At 42.8% G+C, this 22,301-nt stretch overlaps 1 protein-coding gene across 4 annotated transcripts in view; it reads right to left on the reverse strand.

Annotated features, from left to right (window-relative positions):
• LOC139555191 (N-acetylneuraminate (7)9-O-acetyltransferase-like) overlaps positions 1–22,301 on the reverse strand; it is a 38,777-nt gene extending 16,476 nt beyond the window's left edge. Inside the window, exons 1-3 of one of the 4 annotated variants that reach the window (XM_071368779.1) lie at positions 22,280–22,301; positions 822–875; positions 225–547 (exon numbers count right to left, since the gene is read on the reverse strand). In XM_071368779.1, coding sequence (XP_071224880.1) covers positions 225–537 — 313 coding nt within the window. In that variant the 5' untranslated portion in view covers positions 538–547; positions 822–875; positions 22,280–22,301. The other 3 variants (XM_071368778.1, XM_071368780.1, XM_071368781.1) reach the window with 3 other exon arrangements.

Below are 22,301 nucleotides of genomic sequence, written 5' to 3' on the forward strand. Positions count from 1 at the left end.
CACTGAAACAATGTAGCTAGCTAATGTTAGTTAGCTACTTTATTCCGTTAATTCAGGCTACTGCACGTTTATTCATGTTTCCTTGTAATTGCAAATACCGTGAGCAAAAATGACCAGAGGGAAGGTAACTTTAGTTTACTAGCTAGCTACAAGTTCCGCTAACACCGAGTTGAGTCTGTGTCAAGCTGGCTACCTAACAATATATCTAGGAGCCAGTCACTTACCTCCATAATACCGAGAAACGGTGTGAAACAAGGTGAGTAGAATGACGGCAGCAACGGATAATAATTTAGCATTTTTAATGCTAAAATACTGATTTATTTCCCGTTTGCCTAGGCTATAGGCCAGGAACGCCATCTTGGCTCCTCCATGACAACAAGCAGACAGATGGGATGCAGCGGGGTGGTAGGGGGCTGAGCACACCAGCGCGTCCACGACTCCGAATTCCGCCACTGTTGTTGCGTGGGGCATGGCTGGAGCGGGCTTCTCGGATGCTGCTACTGCAACCACCTGTATATGCTTTTCATCTTCCATCATTAGTGCAAACCTGGTTTAAAACAATCAGTAGTACAATTAGAGGATCCTGCAAACTTATTCTGCAAACTCTTGACAGCTGTTTGAATTGTATTCATTGTATGTCATCATTCCGCTCCTGGAACTATATATTGTGGTGACTTTACTTTCTTGATTGCCATTTGTTTTTGATATCAGCTTAAAGACAGTAAGGGGATTGGCTACATCTGCTATAATAAAGATCAGAGATAACAAGGCAGGACTTGGATAGACTACAAAAAGCACCCATAAAAAAAGTGCGCACTCACTTGCTTCCGATGTTAGTCTAGGAACGGCTTCCAACATTTTCCCTATAAATGGACCTAGAACCCATGATAGGAAAATATGTTACAGTAAATCCACAATCTGTGGTCTGGATCAGGTATGAGCAACGGGCGTCATATTAACCGCAGGATCTGTGTTCGAAAACTCATACTAACCGCAGTATTTTTGACGTGAATTTAGTATTCTTATTGGTCATAATATGGATAAAGTTATAATGCCAAACGTTCCCTGATGTCGTACTAAATTCGTGCAAAATACAAAGTATACATGCAGTGGAAACTATTTCCGTTCTTATATGGCCCATAATGCAATTCTTCATAAAATGGGCGTGGCTTCACAACGTTTTCAGATTTGAAGAAAATGGCGGAAAATATGCAGCCGAAAGATCATGTGGCTGTATATACGGCAGAGATGATGGCCCTACTGTTGGCCTTGCAGTGGGTGGAGGAAGTTAGTGCAGAAAGAGTAGTTATTTGCTCTGATTCATGTGCAGTGTTAAGGAGTCTCCAGTCCTTTATATCACATAGCAGACAAGACCTGCTACAAACCCTTGGCAGGAGTAAACAAATGGGTATACAGATACAGATCATATTTACATGGGTCCCAGCTCATGTGGGAGTGGAGCGGAACGAGGCAGTTAATGTACTGGCTAAACAAGCACTAAGTAGTGGGGATGTTGATGTGATAGTTTCAATGAGCAAGGCAGAGGCGAAAAGCATGATATGGACAGTGTTGGTGGAGAAAAGGCAGGAGCAGTGGAATAGAGATACTAAGGGCAGGTATTTATTTCAAGTACAGAGGAAAGTTGGGGAGGGGAGAACAGTAGGAAGGGACAGAAGAGAGGAGACTATATTTACAAGATTAAGGGTGGGACACAGCCAGTTGAATAAGACCTTACATGTGATAGGAAAGCATCCATCAGGAAAATGTGAGTATTGCCAGGAAACAGACAGTGGAGCATGTATTGATACAGTGTGGACATTATTGGAGGGAAAGATAGATGATCTAGTATGAGGGAGAAGGGGATACATGAAATTAGTTTTAAAGAGTATATTGAGTAGAACGTCATTAGATATAGTCTCAAATATTTTGTTATCTTTTTTAAGAACAACAGCAGGTAGGATTTAGTTTCTCCCTGCCTCTGGCCACACTAACCCTACACTCATTAAAAATCCACCACCCTACTCCACTAAATCTATCTAGTCGTACCTCAGGCCAACAGCCTGAAAGGATGGGACACCACCACACAACACACCCTGTAACTCTTCTGACGTCAAATCTCGTACACCCAAATACTTCTCTGCAGCTGCCACCACAACCTCAATTTTCTGCTACTTATGTTCCATCCCTGCAGTACAGTTGATAACCATTGCTATAAATGCTAAAAATCCCATTTTACTGAAACATATATTACTTGAGGGCCTATCTCTGTGTACTGGTACAGTTCTACTACTCACAACACTCCTATTAGGATCCCTCCCCCTTGACCAATCTTCCTCTACTTTATTCACTGCTTCAGCATATGATAACTTCTGCATAACTAACCCTGGTAACCTCAACCTGCCTCTCTCGCATCGGACATTTCTGATCCCCAGCCCAATGGGCACCCCTACAATTAACACATACCACTACTTTCCCCAATGCTACACATTCCTTTGTCTCATGCCCTTCTGCACACTTCTCACACCTAGGAACCTCCCTCATACACACTGCTGCCACATGCCCATAAGCTTGACACCTGTAACAATGTCATTATTTGGTACAAAAGTGTGTGCGGGATAACTGATATATCCTAACATCACTTAGTCGGGCAAAGACTCAACATCAACACTCAAAAGAACAGACAACGACTCTTCTATTTCTCCACTCACGCCACCCTCTCTGCGTCGCACCAAACGACGAGCATCACAAACAACATATTTTATATTTACAAAAAATATATGGGGGATTGGAAATGATGCATACAATTACATCAATGTAAGCCACAATCTATCTGCAATCAATGTTAAAATCCCCCCCCCCCCTAAAAATGATTTTTTTTCCCCTTCAGTTGGTCCACTGCCACATTTACCGCTACCACAGTAATCCCTCCTTTCAATGGCACCCTTTCTTGAGAGCAAAACAATTCACATCTCTTGTCCCCAGTCGTTTGATGCGGAGCACCTGCTCCATCTGACCAACAGAAACACAAACAATTATCACAAGACCACTTGGGGTTACCTTCACTGATTCCAAAGCATCTAACTCCATTTTCAGCCAAAAGGCAAGAGTCCACTTTTCCAAAAATGTCACTCCTACCATCAGACTCATATTTATCCTGACCCTTAGTGCAATCCTCGGGCTCTGAGAACTTCACTACACCTACCACCTCCGATACTTCGCCCTCATTCAATTCCATTTCTCCTCCTGTCTTCAATCCGGTGTACAGCTTACTTTGCTTATACTTTCTGACATTTTTCCAAAATTTTTAACAAATTCAAGCTCACCCTCTTCCTCCGTCTCTCTCTTCAACCTCTACATCTCTTTTGCCTTCCATTCCTACTCCATAATCCAAGTATATGTCTCCTTATGATAATACTGCACTTCTCCTGACATACATTTCGTTCTTGCCTTCTCAAGGGAAGCCATTACCTGCTCGCTCCAGCCCTCCACCTCCAGCTGCAACACAAGTGTGCGCGGCAAACACTTCAAGTTTGATCACCCGGTGGGTTTCCATCAAATGTATTTATTGCAGATAAAGTTAATACCGGGAGAGGGACAAGGGATCCAAGACAGTCTAGACCGAGAGTCTAGTCTCTAGACCGAGAGTCTAGTCTCTAGACCGACGAGAGTCTAGTCTCTAGACCGAGAGTCTAGTCTCTAGACCGACGAGAGTCTAGTCTCTAGACCGACGAGAGTCTAGTCTCTAGACCAAGACCAGAAAAATGCGAGTCCAATTCAAGACCATGATGTAATTTTGTCAAATCGCCACCATAATAAGAGTTCAAAATGTTACGCTTTTTTGCTGAAGTTTACTGACACCGGCCATATTCAACGGGTGTTGAGCGTTCGTAAATTCATAAGTTATGTTCTCTGAAATCGGAGTAGATAGCCAGAGCGAATTTAGAAAGCACCCGAAATGTCCATTGAGAAAGCACAACGACTATACCATTTAGCTAAGATAAGAATGACGGGAATAATCAAGTCAATAAAGTTGGGTAGTTACAGTACCAGTCAAAAGTTTGGACACACCTACTCATTCAAGGGTTTTTCTTGATTTTTACTATTTTCTACATTGTAGAATAATAGTGAAGACGTCAAAACTATGAAATAACACATATGGAATCATGTAGTAACCAAAACAAAACGTTAAACAAATCAAAATATATCTTATATTTGAGATTCTTCAAAGTCACCACCTTTTTCCTTGATGACAGCTTTGCACACTCTTGGCATTCTCTCAACCAGATGCATTAGAATGCATTTCAATTAACAAGTGTGCCTTGTTAAAAGTTCATTTGTGGAATTAAAGCGTTTGAGCCAATCAGTTGTGTTGTGACAAGGTAGGGGTGGGATACAAAAGATATCCTTCTATGGTAAAAGACCAAGTTCATATTATGGCAAGAACAGCTCAAATAAGCAAAAAGAAACAAGAGTCCATGATTACTTTAAGACATGAAAGTCAGTCAATGCGAAACATTTCAAGAACTTTGAAAGTTTCTTCAAGTGCATTCGCAAAAAACATCAAGCACTATGTTGAAACTGGCTTTCACGAGGACTGAAACAGGACAGGAAGATCCACAGTTACCTCTACTGCAGAGGATAAGTTCATTAGATATAACTGTACCTCAGATTGCAGCCTGAAAATAATGTGAAGCCACGCCCATTTTCGAAAGAAATGCATTATGGGCCCTAAAAGCACGGAAATAGTGTCCACTGCTTATATACGTCGTATTTTGGCGAATGTAGTACAACATCCGGGAACTTTTGGCATACTAACTATATCCATACTCTGACCAATAAGCATACTATATACTCAATTTACGTCACAAATAGTATGGTTAGCGCGGTTAGTATGAGTATTCGAACACAGGTCAGGATACTTTTCTGCCACAGCCACAATGTCAAATTGCTTTGATTGCCTTTCTACTTGAGCCGTGCGTGCAGTTTATCACAGTTGCAATGAATGCCACAAATTCCACTTCATTTACATACAGCATGTTCGGTTCTTTTGGTTGACAAATATGCCTATACACTATGGGCATTGGTGCATCCACTACCATTACTTCAACTTCACTTGCTCTATCACATTAGCGGTGTGTGGGTAAAATTCAGATGCGGTCCGTGCCGTTTAAGATGAGGGAGGATTCTTTTTTTTTCATGAGCATAGCCTTATTTCTTTTACAGCATATTGGATGACTGTCATTCATATTCCATTCACCCAGCTCAATGTAACATGGAGAGGTTTAGGCTACTACATGACACTTAAATGTACCCTGTAGCCATTAGGAGGTTGCTTCAACCTAGCCTATGAATGAAAGTTTACAATGTAGGTGCACATGTCGAGATCATTTTTAGTAATCAAGGTGACAGACAGTGACACATTCAATACCGCTGTCATGACTGTCCTGTAAGGATCCAAATAGGTCAGATCAGCTTTGCAATAATTAACTCCAACCAGACCCCCTCTCACCCGCAGACGGGGGAGAAGGGAACTGGTGGGGGTTAACACCTCACGCCGTTGTAAATCAAGGACAGTTGAAAAGAGAAAAGGAGAGCTGCACACTCTAGGAGCTCAGATGCAATATGTGACAGAGCCTGGAGGGTCGTCAACGAAATGGGACACACCTGGGCTCTGGTGTGTCCCGGGATAAATACACCTCTTCCCCATTCATTGGGGAGACTCTCTCCATGCAGACACAGATTTTGGTTGTGGCATCTTTCAACACCTCTCATGATCATATTTATGCACGCAACCACTCACTTACACTACTGACTACACACACACACCATTGTTAATTGTATTTACGTTACTTCAGTTAAATATATTTTGTTATTCCTTATCTCCACGTTGTCTCCCTTTTTGTTACGAACTCCGAGCTGGTTCATGACAAGTAGGGGCTCATCCAGGATCTTTAAGGTATTGTATTTGGGAGAAAACGTGGAGTTATGTCATGTTCGTCGTATGAATCGGACCAAGGTGCAGCGTGGTATGCGTACATTCTTTAATAATTTAAGAATGAACACTGAACAAACTAACCAAAATAACAAAACGACACATGAAGCTATACAAAAGAGTGCTGACAGGCAACTACACATAGACAAGAACCCACGAACACAAAAGGGAAAATGGCTACCTAAATATGATCCCCAATCAGAGACAACGATAAACAGCTGCCTCTGATTGGGAGCCATATCAGGCCACCATAAACATACACATCACCTAGACCTACAAAACCCTACACAATACAAAACCCCTAGACAATACAAAATCTAGCGTACCCACCCTCGTCACACCCTGACCTTACCAAAATATAAAGAAAACATAGATATCTAAGGTCAGAGCGTGACAAGTTAATGTTTAACTCTGTAGGTGCTTGTTTGAGTTGTAATGTGTGCTGCCCGGTATTGGTTGCCCTTGTTTGTTTGGTAAACTTGCCACTGCGGTGGATAGTTGGTTGTGTGCTGCGTTGGAGTACTTTGGCTAGTTTCCAGGCCCCTGCCCAGGCTGGAGACTCTTGCTCTACTTGCTGTTGGGACATCAGTCTGAGGTGAGTACAATTGGCTGTGTACCTCAGTGGGAGATTTGGGTATGGTAGTGAAACTTGCTACCTGGAGTTATTGCCTTTCTTTTTCCCCTGTTAGGCTCACGCACTGTGTTGCCGGTCGTTGTGGTAATACTATGAAAGTTTAGATGCCAATCACCATATAAGTTCAAAGATGAAAAAGCCTGGAAGGAGGAGAGATGACTAGAAACAATTCGGTTGACATTTTATGTGTGGATTAATTGTCGGAGTAGAGGACCTAAAATAACAACTCAATGTTTATATCCCAGGACAAATTAACTAGCAACAGCAAGCTAGCTAAATAGGACAAGCTAGCTAGCTATCTAAATTGCCATCAATCTTTAATGTTTTTTGACCTGTCCCCAAATTAATGTAATTGGTTCAGAGTTTGTTTTGAAGTTTTAACCTGCGTGTCGTGGTCGCGTTTGGCGTAGGGGGACAAAATTAATTTGTGCACGATGGCGCATGTGCGCAGCCAGTTTGGGTTCTGTGTTAGCGATGTGTTTCACTTTGGAATACATTGGGCATGGTTATTTTGTTTATTTTTCTGTGGTGCCCAGTGTGATTCATTCTCTGGTTGTGGTCTGGTGTGCTCAGCAGAGGGGAAGAGCGAGATTTTTTATTTTATTTTCTTGTGACAATGGTGTCTTATGTAGATGAGTTCATTCGCTTTCCATCAGAGGAACTGTTAGCATTATGTACTAAAGAACAGCTGTTGAAGATTGCTGAATACTACAAGGTTGAAATTAGTAATAAATGTCTAAATTCTATTAGGTTGATATTGAAGGACAATCTGATGGAGAATGGTATTGAAGTTACCACTGGGGCAGCCTCTGCTGATGACTCTCCGTCTCCCCGTTTCGTTACAATGACTGCACCGTCTGTTAGCCCTAGTAGTCTTTTTGAACAGCAGAAAGAACTGCTTCTGTTACAGTTAGAGCATGATCGTGAGAAGCTAGAGCATGACTGTGTAAAGTATGAACAGGAATTGGCGTTTAAACAGGATTTGGAGCGTGCTAAAATCAAGCTGCAACAAGAGCGGCTAGAGTTGGTTAGGGAAGGAAAGCTCTCGGGAGAGTTTGCCCTGGGAAGGTGACCCAGATTTACCCAGGGGTCGTTCCTCTTTTGGTTGTGCCCCGGACACATTTGATATTGTTGGGGACTTACGGTTGTTGCCTAAATTTAATGAGAAGGACCCTGAGACATTCTCTTCGTTGTTTGAGCGTGTTGCTGACGCTAGGAGTTGGTCTGATTCTGACCGCACTTTAACGTTGCAGTGTGTGTTGACTGGTAAAGTGCAGGAAGCATATTCAGCTTTTAGTGTAGCTGACAGTGTCAGTTATAAGGTTAAAATGGCTGTATTACAGATTTACGAATTGGTCCCTGAGGCTTACTGCCAACGATTTAATGCCAACGATTTAGAACTTTAAAAAGGGATAATAAACAGACTCATTGAGTTTGTGCGAGAGTTATCTTCAGTTTAATCACTGGTGTTCCGCCTCTGCAGTTATTACTTCCAAGGGCTGTGTGATCTGATTATGCTAGAGCAATTTAAGGACACAATCCCTGATCATATAGCCACGTACATTAACGAACGAAAAGTAGACTGTCGTTGAAGCTGCAGTTTTGGCGGACGAGTATGCTTTAACTCAAGTGTCTTTGCAGTGCCTCATATTCGGAGTGGGTGGGGGCATTTGGAGAGATTTGGGCCTCGCTCACCGAGATACTTTGGTTCACGGGCAGAGTTTCATTCAACTAGGATTGAGCCTGACTCCCGTGGTAAAGCTGACTTTGGTCACTACTGTCAAGGTTTGGGTCATTGGAAATATGAATGTCCGGTTCTCAGGGCTAGGGGTAAATCCAGTACTTACGTTAAATCTAAGCCTACGGTGTTAGCTGTGCCTGTTCCATATCAGTTCACTCCTGACACATTGTCTCATGCCCAGGGGCATGTGTGAGTCCATATTGACCCATTGACTATTTACTTTTCATTACGGAGGGTTTTGTGTCTGTTAGGAAGTAAGAACCTAGTGCCAGTGACGATCGAGAGACACAGGTGCCTCTGAATCTTTTGTGTTAGAGTCTGTATTACCCTTCTCTACTGAGACTGATTCGGGGAATATTGTTCTAATCAGGGGAATAGGTTTGAACACTGTCAGTTCCATTGCATAAACTGATGTTGGATTGTGGACTGGTGAAAGGTGAGGTTGTTGTGTGGGTGCGTCCTTCGTTGCCTATTGAGGGTATCGACGTTATCCTTGGGATTAACTTGGCTGGTGAGTGTGTATGGCCTGTCGGGTTTCCATCTCTAGTGGTTTCCGCTAAGCCGTCATTTGCAGGGATTCCTGATGAGTGCGCAGAGTTTCCCCAGTGGTGTTCTCTGCATGTGCAGTGACGTGTTCTATGAGCCGAGGCGACCTGGTCACTGCCCCGGCTAACAAGAATCCCACAAAGAAATCTGTCACTACTTTCCCTTTTATCCTGTTATCTGTGCTCCAATCTAATCAAGGCGCAATGGGCTGACCCCACATTAGAAGAGTTGCGTGACCAAATTGTGCCTGTGGAACAGTTGGGAGATGTCGCCCATGGCTATTTTCTCCAAGAGGATGTCCTGATGAGAAAGTGGGTGTCTCATGGTAGGTGTTTTCTGGGGGAGGCGATTAGTCAGGTTGTGTATCAGTTAAGCTTCGTGAGTTGGTGTTGACAACTTCCCACAATGACGTTGCTGGACATATGGGTGTGAGGAAAACCTACAATCGCATATTAACACATTTCGTTTGGCTTAGATAAAGAGGGATGTTTCTGAGTTAATCAAAACTTGTCACACCTGTCAATTACCTGGTAAACTTAATCAAGCTGTTAGGCCAGTACCACTGTTTCCTGTTCCTGTACTCATCCAACCTTTTGAGTATCTGATTATTGACCGTTGGTCCTTTGCCTCGTTCTAAAAAGGGTAGTAGTTACCTGTTCACTGTGATGCGTCAGACCACTAGGTTTCCTACTGCCTATCCTCTCCGGTCCATCACGACTAAGTCTGTGCTAAAAGCTTTGACTCAGTTTCTCTCACTGTTTGGAATCCCTAAGCTCATTCAGAGTGATCAAGAATCTAATTTCACCTCTAAACTGTTTGGTCAGGGTCCAACAGCTCCATATTAAACACAATTTGTATAGCGCCTATCACGCGCAAAGTCAAGGAGCGTTTCCATCAAACACTTAAGTCTTTGTTGAGAGCTTATTGTACTGAGAAAGATTGGGAAGAGGGGTTGCCTTGGTTACTGTTAGCCGCTAGGGAGGTTTCACAGGAGAGCACGGGTTTCAGTCCAAATTACCTTGTGTTTGGACATCTATCTGTTCTCCAGGATGACTGGAAGTCTCCCGAGCCCCCCCAGTCCCTGTTATCTTATGTGTGTGATTTCCAGCGACGCCTGTACGCCGCTGGTGAAATGGCTAAAGAAGCTATCATCTTCACAGGAGAGGATGAAGGGCATATTTGATTGGCGAACTGAGCCTTGTCACTTTAGTCTAGGTGACCAGGTTCTTGCTCTGCTGCCAATTGTTGGTTCTCCTTTTCAAGCCAAGTTTCAAGGTCCATATACGGTTGTGTGCCAGTGCACTGAGCAAAACTATCTAGTTGACACTCCAGAACGGAAAAAAGCACACCAACTGTGCCATGTAAATTTGTTAAAACCCTATTATGCATGTTCCTCTGAGGCTGAACAGTGCGAGTCTACAGAGAATGGTAAACTGTTTTTGTTTTTTTGGCTGACACCAATATTTCGCTGGGTTCTTGTCATGCTAGGTCCATGCATGAGGAGGAAGATGTTCCTGGTCCCGACGATTACATACTGCAGGGTAGATTGAAAAATTCAGAGACACTGGATATTTTAGACAGCCTTCTCGCTCATTTACCTGCTGATGGGCGGGAAGAGATGGTCGGTCTGATTCTGAGATTTCCAGGTTTGTTTTCTGATACACCTACACGTACAAGCTTAATAGAACACGATATTGACGTTAGCGATACTGACACCATTCGTCAGCGGTTCTATTGAGTTTCTTCACAGAAACAGCATTGTCTGGATGCTGAGGTCAGGTACATGCTGAAGAGTGATATAGCAGAGCCTTCCTTCTCCAGTTGGGCTTCTCCATGTATCTTGGTCAGTAAACCGGATGGGACAAACCGATTTTGTACAGACTACTGTAAGGTAAACAGTGTCACTAAGCCAGATTAATTTCCTCTTCCTTGGATGGAGGACTGCGTTGATCAAGTCGGAGAAGCTAAGTTTGAGAGCAAATTTGACCTGTTAAAGGGCTATTGGCAGGTGCCACTGACAAGTAGGGAACATGAAATCTCTGCCTTTATTACACCCTCTGGTCTGTACTCGTATTCGGTTACGAGTTTTGGCCTGCGTAATGCACCTGCCACTTTTTAAGCGACTTATGAACAGGGTGAATGTCCACGTGACTGACCACTGTTATTTTATGTTTGGTATTGTCCTGTTCTATCGCTCCTGTCTGTTCCCTTCTGGTCTCGTTTTCTTCTATCCTCTTAAAGGTTGCTTCCTGTGTGCAAAGGTTGCTGAGGTCTGGGGAGGATGAGGTTTGCTGGGGCAAGTGGAAGTGTGTACACGTACCCCCCTCATGGATTTGGGACGCAGGCTGGGTCATTTGGGATACAGAGGGGGGGGGGGGGGTCTTCTATTAGGATCCAGGGCAGTATTTTGTTTGTGACTGGTATGGTGTTCTGGGGTCCTTGTTGGTCCCTGGTTTTATGGGGGGGGTGTGATGACCCTCCCACTCATTCTGCCGAATTCTTTCTCTTTGCTCTTGTTTTCCTTAATAGGATGTCGGTGGGCGGAGCCGGGAGGGTCATCAGCAAAAAAAAGCTCAGGTGTCCTGGGATAAATACACCTCTTCCCCATTCATTGGGGTGACTCTCTATGCAGACACAGATTTTGGTTGTGGCGGTTTTTGTTTGTTTGCTTTGGCACCTTTCAACACCTCTCATTATCACATTTATGCACGCAACCACTCACTTACACTACTGACTACACACACCATTGTTAATTGCATTTACGTTACTTCAGTTAATAAATATATTTTGTTATCTCCACGTTGTCTCCCTATTTGTTACGAACTTCGAGCCGGTTCGTGACAAATAATTGAATAATGTAATATCCAATGTTTGGAAAGACAAACTGTCTTCATCAGGGTATATTCATCAAGGGCAGAACATTCAGCTATCTCCCTCCAATGTTCACCACAGGAATGTGCTTTTCCCACAAACTCTTAACACGTTCTAAAGTGAATACTGGAACAATATTTCTAACAGAACGTGGGGAATGGTCAGAGGCGATCTAAATAATGTAATTTCGGTTATTTTGTGATGTCATATTTTTTTTTAAAGGAAATACTGTTCCTTGAAGTATACACACATATGTGTGAGGTGTCCATCCGATGCGTTGTGCATGAATTATGAAAGTGTTTAGAGGGATGTGATTTTGGAAACTATAAAAGGAAATTGTTTAACTTCGTACAAGTAAGTCACCACCCCCTGAGTGAGGTCAGAAAGTATGTCAGCCTGGTGGAACCGCCCTTTTGTATGAACTATATAAAATGATGGGTTAAGAATGAACATATCAGACCAGAGAGACTTTGAGCTCCAGCTCATGTCCAAAGTTGTTCAAACTCTGAATCTCAACACGAGGTAGAGACAAGTCACCTCCCGGACAATCACTGATACGGCTGATTAGCTGTCCTAAGTAAAGTATCTAGAAAAGTGAATTTAAGTGGGACCATTCTACTACTCTGCTCAAAAGACCGTACTACGCTACTCTCATCACCCCACTGGGAACCATCGACACGGCTGGCTAGCCTATCTTCAAAGAATCATCTTCCAGAGCAAGTGGAAGTAGAGTGAGCTCTGTAGTTCTGTTCAGGACTACACGACTGGTAGAGGAAAGCAACGGTAGGAGACAGGTGGAGACCCCTTTTGGACAATCAAAGACTTACAAGCGTACCGCAAAAACGCCCAACACCCTTTCCAAGAAGGCCTGGTTCCGACAGAAATACAAGAACCAATCAAATGTATTTGTAAAGCCCTTTTTACATTGGCCGATGTCACAAAGTGCTGTACAGAAACCCAGCCTAAAACCCCAAACAGCAAGCAATGCAGATGTAGATGCACAGTGGCTAGGAAAAACACCCTAGAAAGGCTGGAACCTAGGAGGAAACCTAGAGAGGAACCAGGCTCTGAGGGGTAGCCAGTCTTCTGGCTGTGCGGGGTGGAGATTATAACAGTACATGGCCAAGATGTTCAAACGTTCATAGATGACCAGCAGGGTCAGATAATAATAATCAGAGTGGTTGTAGAGGGTGCAACAGGTTAGCACCTCAGGAGTAAATGTCAGTAGGCTTTTCATAGCCGATCATTCAGAGTTAGAGACAGCAGGTGCGGTAGAGAGAGAGTCCAAAACAGCAGTCCGGGACAAGGTAGCACGTCCGGTGAACAGGTCAGGGTTCCATAGTCGCAGGCAGAACAGTTGAAACTAGACAGCAGCACGACCAGATGGACTGGGGACAGCAAGGAGTCATCAGGCCAGGTAGTCCTGAGGCATGGTCCTAGGGCTTAGGTCCTCCGAGAGAGCGATAGAAGAGAAAGGGAGAAAAAGAGAGCGAGAGAATTAGAGGGAGCATACTTAAATTCACACAGGACACCGGATAAGACAGGAGAAATACTCCAGATACAACAGCCTGACCCTAGCACCCCGACACAAACTATTGCAGCATAAATACTGGAGGCTGAGACAGGAGGTGTCGGGAGACACTGTGGTCCCGTCTGACGATACAGGGCCAATCAGGCAGGATATAACCCCACCAACTTTGCCAAAGCACAGCCCCCACACCACTAGAGGGATATCTTCAACCACCAACTTACTACCCTGAGACAAGGCAGAGTATAGCCCACGAAGATCTCCCCCACCGCACGAACCCGAGGGGGACGCCAACCCGGACAGGAAGATCATGTCAGTGACTCAACCCACTCAAGTGACACACCCCTCCTAGCGACGGCATGGAAGAGTACCAGTAAGCCAGTGACTCAGACCCCGTAATAGGGTTAGAGGCAGAGAATTCCAGTGGAGAGAGGGGAACAGGCCAGGCAGAGACAGCAAGGGCGATTCGTCGCTCCAGTGCTTTTCCGTTCACCTTCACACCCCTGGGCCAGACTACACTCAATGATAGGACCTACTGAAGAGATGAGTCTTCAATAAAGTCTTAAAGGTCGAGACCGAGTCTGCGTCTCTCACATGGATAGGCAGACCATTCCATAAAATTGGATCTCTATAGGAGAAAGCCCTGCCTCCAGCTGTTTGCTTAGAAATTCTAGGGACAGTAAGGAGGCCTGCATCTTGTGACCGTAGCGTACGTGTAGGTATGTATGGCATGACCAAATCGGAAAGATAGGTAGGAGCAACCCCATGTAATGATTTGTAGGTTAGCAGTAAAACCTTTATCAGCCCTAGCCTTAACAGAAAGCCAGTGTGGAGAGGCTAGCACTAGAGTAATATGATCACATTTTTTTGTTCTAGTACAGATTCTAGCAGCCGTGCTTAGCACTAACTGAAGTTTATTTAGAGATTTATCCAAGTAGACGGAAAGTAGAGCATTGCAGTAGTCTAATCTCGAAGTGACAAAAGCATGGATAAATTTTTCTGCATAATTTTTGGACAGAAAGTTTCAGATTTTTGCAATGTTATGAAGATGGAAAAAAGCTGTCTTTGAAATATTCTTGATATGTTCGCCAAAATAGAGGACAGGGTCCAGAGTAATGCCGAGGTCCTTCACAGTTTTTTTTTTACACGACTGTACAACCATCAAGATTAATTGTCAGATCTTGGGACCTAGAAATAGCATCTCTGTTTTGTCCGAGTTTAAAAGTAAAACATTTGCCGCCATCTACTTCCTTATGTCTGAAACACAGGCTTCCAGGGAGAGCAATTTCACCATGTTTCATCGAAATGTACAGCTGTGTATCGTCCGCATAGCAGTGAAAGTTAACGCGATTTTCCCGAATGACATCACCAAGAGGTAAAATATATAGTGAAACAAAATTGGTCCTAAAACGGAACCTTGAGGAACATCGACATTTACAGTTGATTTGTGAGAGGACAAACCATCCACAGAGACAAACTGATATATTTCTGACAGATAAGATCTAAACCAGGCCAGAACTTGTCTGTGTAGACCAATTTGGGTTTCCAATCTGGTGATCGATGGTATCAAAAGCAGCACTAAGGTCTAGAGGCACAAGGACAGATGCAGAGCCTTGGTCTGATGCCATTAAAAGGTAATGTACCACCTTCACGAGCGCAGTCTCAGTGCTATGATGGGGTCTAAAACCAGACTGAAGCATTTCGTATACATTGTTTGTCTTCAGGAAGGCAGTGAGTTGCTGCGCAACAGCTTTTAAAAATTTTTTTGAGAGGAATAGGAGATTCGATATAGGCCAATAGTTTTTTATATTTTCTGGGTCAAGGTTTGGCTTTTTCAAGAGTCTTTATTACTGCCACTTTTAGTGAGTTTGGTACACATCCGGTGGATAGGGAGCCATTTATTATGTTCAAAACAGGAGGGCCAAGCACAAGAAGCAGCTCTTTCAGTAGTTTAGTTGGAATAGGGTCCAGTATGCAGCTTGAAGGTTTAGAGGCCAAGACTATTTTCATCAATGTGTCAAGAGATATAGTATTAAAAAACTTTAGTGTCTCCCTTGATCCTGGGTCCTGGCAGTGTTGTGCAGACTCAAGACAACTGAGCTTTGGAGAAATACGCAGATTTAACAAGGAGTCCGTAATTTGCTTTCTAATGATCATGATCTTTTCGTCAAATAAGTTCAGAAATGTATCACTGCTGAAGTGAAAGCTATCCTCTCTTGGGGAATGCTGCTTTTTAGTTAGCTTTGCGACAGTATCAAAAATCAATTTTGGATTGTTCTTATTCTCCTCAATTAAGTTGGAAAAATAGGATGATCGAGCAGCAGTGAGGGCTCTTCGATACTGCACGGTACTGTCTTTCCAAGCTAGTCGGAAGACTTCCAGTTTGGTGTAGCGCCATTTCCGTTCCAATTTTCTGGAAGCTTGCTTCAGGGCTTGGGTATTGTCTGTATGCCAGGGAGCTAGTTTCTTATGACAAATGTTTTTTGTTTTAGTGGTGCGACTGCATCTAGGGTATTACTCAAGGTTAAATTTAGTTAGGCCTCTAAACCTTCAAGCTGCATACAGTTAGGTGGTTAACCAACTCTGGCGTCCTTGGGTAGGTGGAGGGAGTCTGGAAGGGCATCTAGGAATCTTTGGGTTGTCCGAGAATTTATATAGTCACTAGTGTAACCAGGAGGAGAGGCCTCATTTAACACAATAAATTCATCAGGCTTAAGCCATGTTTCAGTCAGGCCATCACGTCAAGATTATGATCAGTGATTAGTTCATTGACTATAACTGCCTTGGAAGTGAGGGATCTAACATTAAGTAGCCCTATTTTGAGATGTGAGATATCACAATCTCTTTCAACAATGAAAGGAATGGAGGAGGTCTTTATCCTAATAAGATTGCTAAGGCGAACACCGCCATGTTTAGTTTTGCCCAACCTAGATCGAGGCACAGACACGGTCTCAATGGGGATGGCTGAGCTGACTACACTGACTGTGCTAGTAGCAGACTCCACTAAACTGGCAGGCTGGCTAACAGCCTGCTGCCTGACCTGCACCCTATCTCATTGTGGAGCTAGAGGAGTTAGAGCCCTATCTATGTTCGTAGATAAGATGAGAACACCCCTCCAGCTAGGATGGAGTCTGTCACTCCTCAGCAGGCCAGGCTTGGTCTTGTTTGTGGGTGAGTCCCAGAAAGAGGGCCAATTATCTCCAAATTCTATCTTTTGGGAGGGGCAGAAAACAGTTTTCAACCAAAGATTGAGTTGTGAGACTGCTGTAGAGCTCATCACTCCCCCTAACTGGTAGGGGTCCAGGGACAATTACTCGATGCCGACATCTTTCTAGCTGATTTACACGCTGAAGCTATGCTGCGCTTGGTGACCTCTGACTGTTTCATCCTAACATCGTTGGTGCCGACGTGGATAACAATATCCCTATACTCTCTACACTCGCCAGTTTTAGCCTTAGCCAGCACCATCTTCAGATTAGCCTTAACGTCAGTAGCCCTGCCCCCTGGTAAACAGTGTATGATCGCTGGATTATTCTTTTTAAGTCTAATACTACGGATAATGGAGTCGCCAATGACTAGGGTGTTCAATTTGTCAGAGTTAATGGTGGGAGAGAAATGATGTATGTTACTTTTTCCTTGACTGGAAGATTGCAGACACAGAGTATCACACAGTCTTTAACAGCAAACAATTCACATGTATTAAGGTTTAGGCAAAGACCAGATGCTTTGGAAAAAATATTTATCACATCGACTGCTCCAGTAATCTGGTCAGCAGGGTGGTGTCATCTGCAAGCTGAATTGTGATAATATCTCTGTCAGCAATTGAAATCCCTTAAATCCCGTATATCGCTGGATTTAACACAACTTGTAAGAAGCTGGGATGCAAGCAGGAAGAGAAGGCGAAATTGGGCAACCCTGCCCAATTCCTCTTTTCAAATCAAATCTAGGAGAAGTGCCATGTTGTAATTTAATGGAACTGTTCCCGTTCATTTTAAGAGTTTTAATAGTACTACAAAATATTCCCCAAAACCAAATTTCTCGAGGGAGAGAAATATAAACTCATGTTCCACTGTATCGAAGGCTTTATAAAAGTATAAGAAGACAATGAAACTATCTTCGAAGATTAGATCAGAATATTCAATAAGGTCTAACACCAGTCGGACTTTATTAGATATACAGTACCAGTCAAAAGTTTCGACACACCTACTCATTCCAGGGTTTTTCTTAATTTTTTACTATTTTCTACATTGTAGAATAATAGGGAAGAAATCAAAACTATGAAACAACACATATTATTAGTTATTTTACAGCTAGCATTCACGATATCAAGTTTCTATAACTAAATAGTTAGATTACAAAAAGAATTAAAAATACTTTACCTCATAGCAGTTTGTTGGACGGACACCTCTCTCTCTCTCGAGCTGTCATCAGCAGCTGTCTACTACGTTGATCAGCAGAGATAGTAACATGGATAGTACACAAGTTTTGATTGGTTTACAGTGTAGTACTCAGCGGCATTTGCCTGTCCAGTTAGGGCACATAAAAGTAAGTATTTTGAAAAAAAAATTCAAGAATTGACATTGACAACAAACGGAAATGTGTTCAGAATAAATATACACAATACATAAAAAAACAGCTCCTCCCTCGGGACAAGTAAAAAAAAAAAAAACAGCTCCTACCTCGGGACAATAGGGATCGATCATCTCGAAAACTAAAGCAAATAGCTTGCTACGGACCACCACATGACCATAGAAAATGAAACACTTTTGGTTAAACCACAGGGTTAGACGTTAGCTAGCTAGGTAGTTAGCTAATATTAAAACTAGTTAACGTTAGTTTCCTAGCTAGCTGACATTAACCTAGCTTGGCTCAATAATAGCCTGCTATAATAACAGAAGACCAAATAACTACCAACTTAAATGTCAATATTGAAATCATAGTTGATTATCTAGATAGTTGGTTGGTTTCTCTACTGAAAAACGATCAAACTTACCTCCCTATTGTCAGCCATCTATCACCAAAAATCAGTTTAGAAAGCAGTGACGCAAGTGTTTGCTTGCGCAATAATGTTTGATATTTTCGCGCTCTCCATCTTGTGCGCATTCGACTTTTGGACGATTTGACTCCATACAATAGAGGACTCTACACAATTTATTTAGGAAACCAACGGTGGTTGCACAGTACACCTCCTCGCCACGATTTCAATAATTTTGGAAATCAAGTGACAACATCACAAAGATGCTCTGAAATCGCATATGAGACTTGAGGCCACAAGCTTATTGAACGCCGTGCTTTACCGCGCAGTGTGCAAAATGACAGTTGTGTATATGGCTGTATTTCAGCTAAGCCTACATTTGTGTACATGTTGCAGTAGTATAGGACCAATAGCTGTGTAGCCCAACTAAAAGAAGTAGGCAAATGTTCACTCTGTTCCATGTATGTGTAACAGTTTAACTTTACATCCGTCCCTCGCCCCGACCCAGGGACCCTCTGCACACATCAACAACAGTCACCCACGAAGCATCGTTACCCATCGCTCCACAAAAGCCGCAGCCCTTGCAGGGCAAGGGGAACCACTACTTCAAGGTCTCAAAGCGAGTGTCGTCACCGATTGAAACGCTATCAGCGCGCACCACCGCTAACTAGCTAGCCATTTTACATCGGTTACACTCACCCCCCTTTCGACCTCCTCCTTTTCCGCAGCAACCAGTGATCCGGGTCACGGCACCAATGTAACAGTTTTTTATTTTTATTTTACCCCCTTTTCTCCACAATTTTCGTGGTATCCAATCGCTAGTAATTACTATCTTGTCTCATCGCTACAACTCCCGTACGGGCTCGGGAGAGACGAAGGTCGAAAGCCATGCGTCCTCCGAAGCACAACCCAACCAAGCCGCACTGCTTCTTAACACAGCGCGCCTCCAACCCGGAAGCCAGCCGCACCAATGTGTCGGAGGAAATACCGTGCACCTGGCCCCCTTGGTTAGCGCGCACTGTGCCCAGCCCGCCACAGGAGTCGCTGGAGCGCGATGAGACAAGGATATCCCTACCGGCCAAACCCTCCCTAACCCGGACGACGCTAGGCCAATTGTGCTTCGCCCCACGGACCTCCCGGTCGCGGCCGGCTGCGACAGAGCCTGGGCGCGAACCCAGAGACTCTGGTGGTGCAGCTAGCGCTGCGATGCAGTGCCCTAGACCACTGCGCCAATGTAACAGTTTAACTTTACGTCCGTCCCCTTGCCCCGACCCGGGCGCAAACCAGGGACCCTCTGCACACATCAACAACAGTCACCCACGAAGTATCGTTACCCATCGCTCCACAAAAGCCGTGGCCCTTGCAGAGCAAGGGGAACCACTACTTCAAGGTCTCAGAGCAAGTGACGTCACCGATTGAAAGGCTATTAGCGCGCACCACCGCTAACTAGATAGCCATTTCACATCGGTTACATATGTATACTTTGTTAAAACCCAGCTGTCTGTATCATGTCTCTAAATGTTGTCTATCACTAGCAGCACCGTATCACCAAGTAACATGAGTATGTGCAAATGTACTTGGCGAATTAAGTTGATTCTGATTAATTTGCATTACACAAAGTGATAGGCTATGGTAAAAGGGACATCAATACCATGAAAACGTCAAATAGCCTACTTTTTGTCTCCTCCCTGCTCTCTTGCTATAGCTTGTGTGTGTGTTGCTCTCTGAATGGGCATTTACTCTTATTTGCGGCCAATTCGAATGGGCTACTGACATGTAGGAAATTTCACATCAGCTATGAAAATAGAATATGCTCTTAGTTTGATTTAGTTTGCTTTCCTGAAACTCTCCCACAAAAAAATATTGCGCATCTGGAGAAGTGGCGGCTGTAGGTAACACGCATGCATACACAAAAAATTAGACGTTCTACAAGAGTTCTTCAAAAATCCTCAAAGTTCTTCGAAGAACCTTAGGGTTCTTGGCACTGAAAATGTAAGGTAAGGTTTGTCCCTTATATGATCTACATTGATATTGTTTTGTGATGATACCATCTATCTCTTAATATTTGTGCAAATCTTTCTAGAACAGATAATGGACACAATTCAATACATATCAATCAACAAAAAGGTAAGAATATGTAGGCTATAAGAACATGTTGAAGGCTAGCTGTATTGGGTGCAGATGACTGAACTGCTCACTTTTGTGTCTGTAGGTGTACAGACGGAGGCATACAAAGGTATGTCTATTGGTATGTTATGGAGATCACGTGTACTATCCTCCTCCCTTAACTCTTCAATGAATATCCCATAGGCCTCTACATTATGGACAAGGTATGTGTATGAAAACCATTATCAAAACAGTTTGTTTCATTCACATTCACCACAAAAACCAAGTTATTAATCCTGTTGTGGCATGTTTTGTTAATCATCTGTATAATGACAATTTTTTGGGATTCATAGACTTCACCCTCCCTACACCTCTGATGAATAACACAGGAAACCTGTTCTGCAGGCACCATGCACTGCAAAATCATTCTGGCTATGGATATGGAGAACATCAACACATTAACATCAACAGCCAGAGAATATACCCATTGGACATGGGGCTCTGCTGGGAGTTTACCTCATATTTACATTTGCTTTATTCTGCTTTGCCACTAAAATCATAATGCACACTGACAACTAAAATATTGTGTTATTGTTATGTGTGTTGTTATTACTATTATGATTATTTATTATTATTATTATTATTAATAATAATAGGGGAGGGGGGGCAGTTAAAAATTAACTCCAAAAGGTTTTTCTAAGGTTGTTCGAGGAGCCATTAAAAGAAGAAACCTTTTAAAGGGTTATTTGAAGAACTTATAGGGGTTCCCCCACAGTTTCAATTTGAAGAACCCCTATCCTAAAGGATACTCCAGGAACCTTTTTAGAGTGTATGAAGCCTGTAATAATCTTTGATAGCCTATAGTGTTCATCCTGTCGCCATCTTCTGGATGCAGCTTCAGTAGCTTGAAAACCTCCCAAAAGCTCAAAGAGAAAAAAATACTGAAACTAAACATAATTCATTATATTTTTTACTGTCTTTTATTTTAGTTAGTTTAGGCGTCAACGATTATAGTTTCAGTATAGTTTTAGTTTTTTTTAACGTATTGAAAATTATTTTATTTCAGTTTACGAAATGTTTTTTTTCATTATTTGTTTTTGTTTCAGTTTTCGTTTACTGTAATAACATTGCTCTAAACCATTATGTGCTGGACACAACAGCAGTACAGGAAGGCCTGCCTCCGAACCGGCCACTAACCTAACCTAGGCCTATTTAATGACATCCTCGGGCAAAAAAATTGTTTCAATTTTATTATATCAGTTTTCACCGGTTGTGTTCAGGCTAGGCCTATAAGCACTGTCGATCTAATCACTTTAATAATGGATATTGATGGGAATTGATCAAAAATGTATCACTAGCCACTTTAAACAATGCCACTTAATATAATGTATATGTATATACTGTACTCTATATCATCTACTGCATCTTTATGTAATACATGTATGACTAGCCACTTTAAACTATGCCACTTTTATGTTTACATACCCTACATTACTCATCTCATATGTATATACTGTACTCGATACCATCTACTGTATCTTGCTTATGCCGTTCTCTACCATCACTTATTAATATATCTTTATGTACATATTCTTTATCCCTTTACACTTGTGTGTATAAGGTAGTAGTTGTGGAACTGTTAGGTTAGATTACTCGTTGGTTATTACTGCATTGTCAGAACTAGAAGCACAAGCATTTCGCTACACTCGCATTAACATCTGCTAACCATGTGTATGTGACAAATAAAATTTGATTTGATCTGTAAATGACTATGAGAGGAGCACCGTTTCTCCCAGGATGCTTTTATCAATCCAATTTCATCAGATCAGTGCAGATTATTTCATCTATACATTTTTTTGAGTATTCAAACAGAGCCATAAACTTACCCTGTTCTGTCCCTCGTCTTCT

The sequence above is a fragment of the Salvelinus alpinus genome, chromosome 26 (assembly GCF_045679555.1).
Source record: "Salvelinus alpinus chromosome 26, SLU_Salpinus.1, whole genome shotgun sequence".
NCBI lineage: Eukaryota > Metazoa > Chordata > Actinopteri > Salmoniformes > Salmonidae > Salvelinus > Salvelinus alpinus.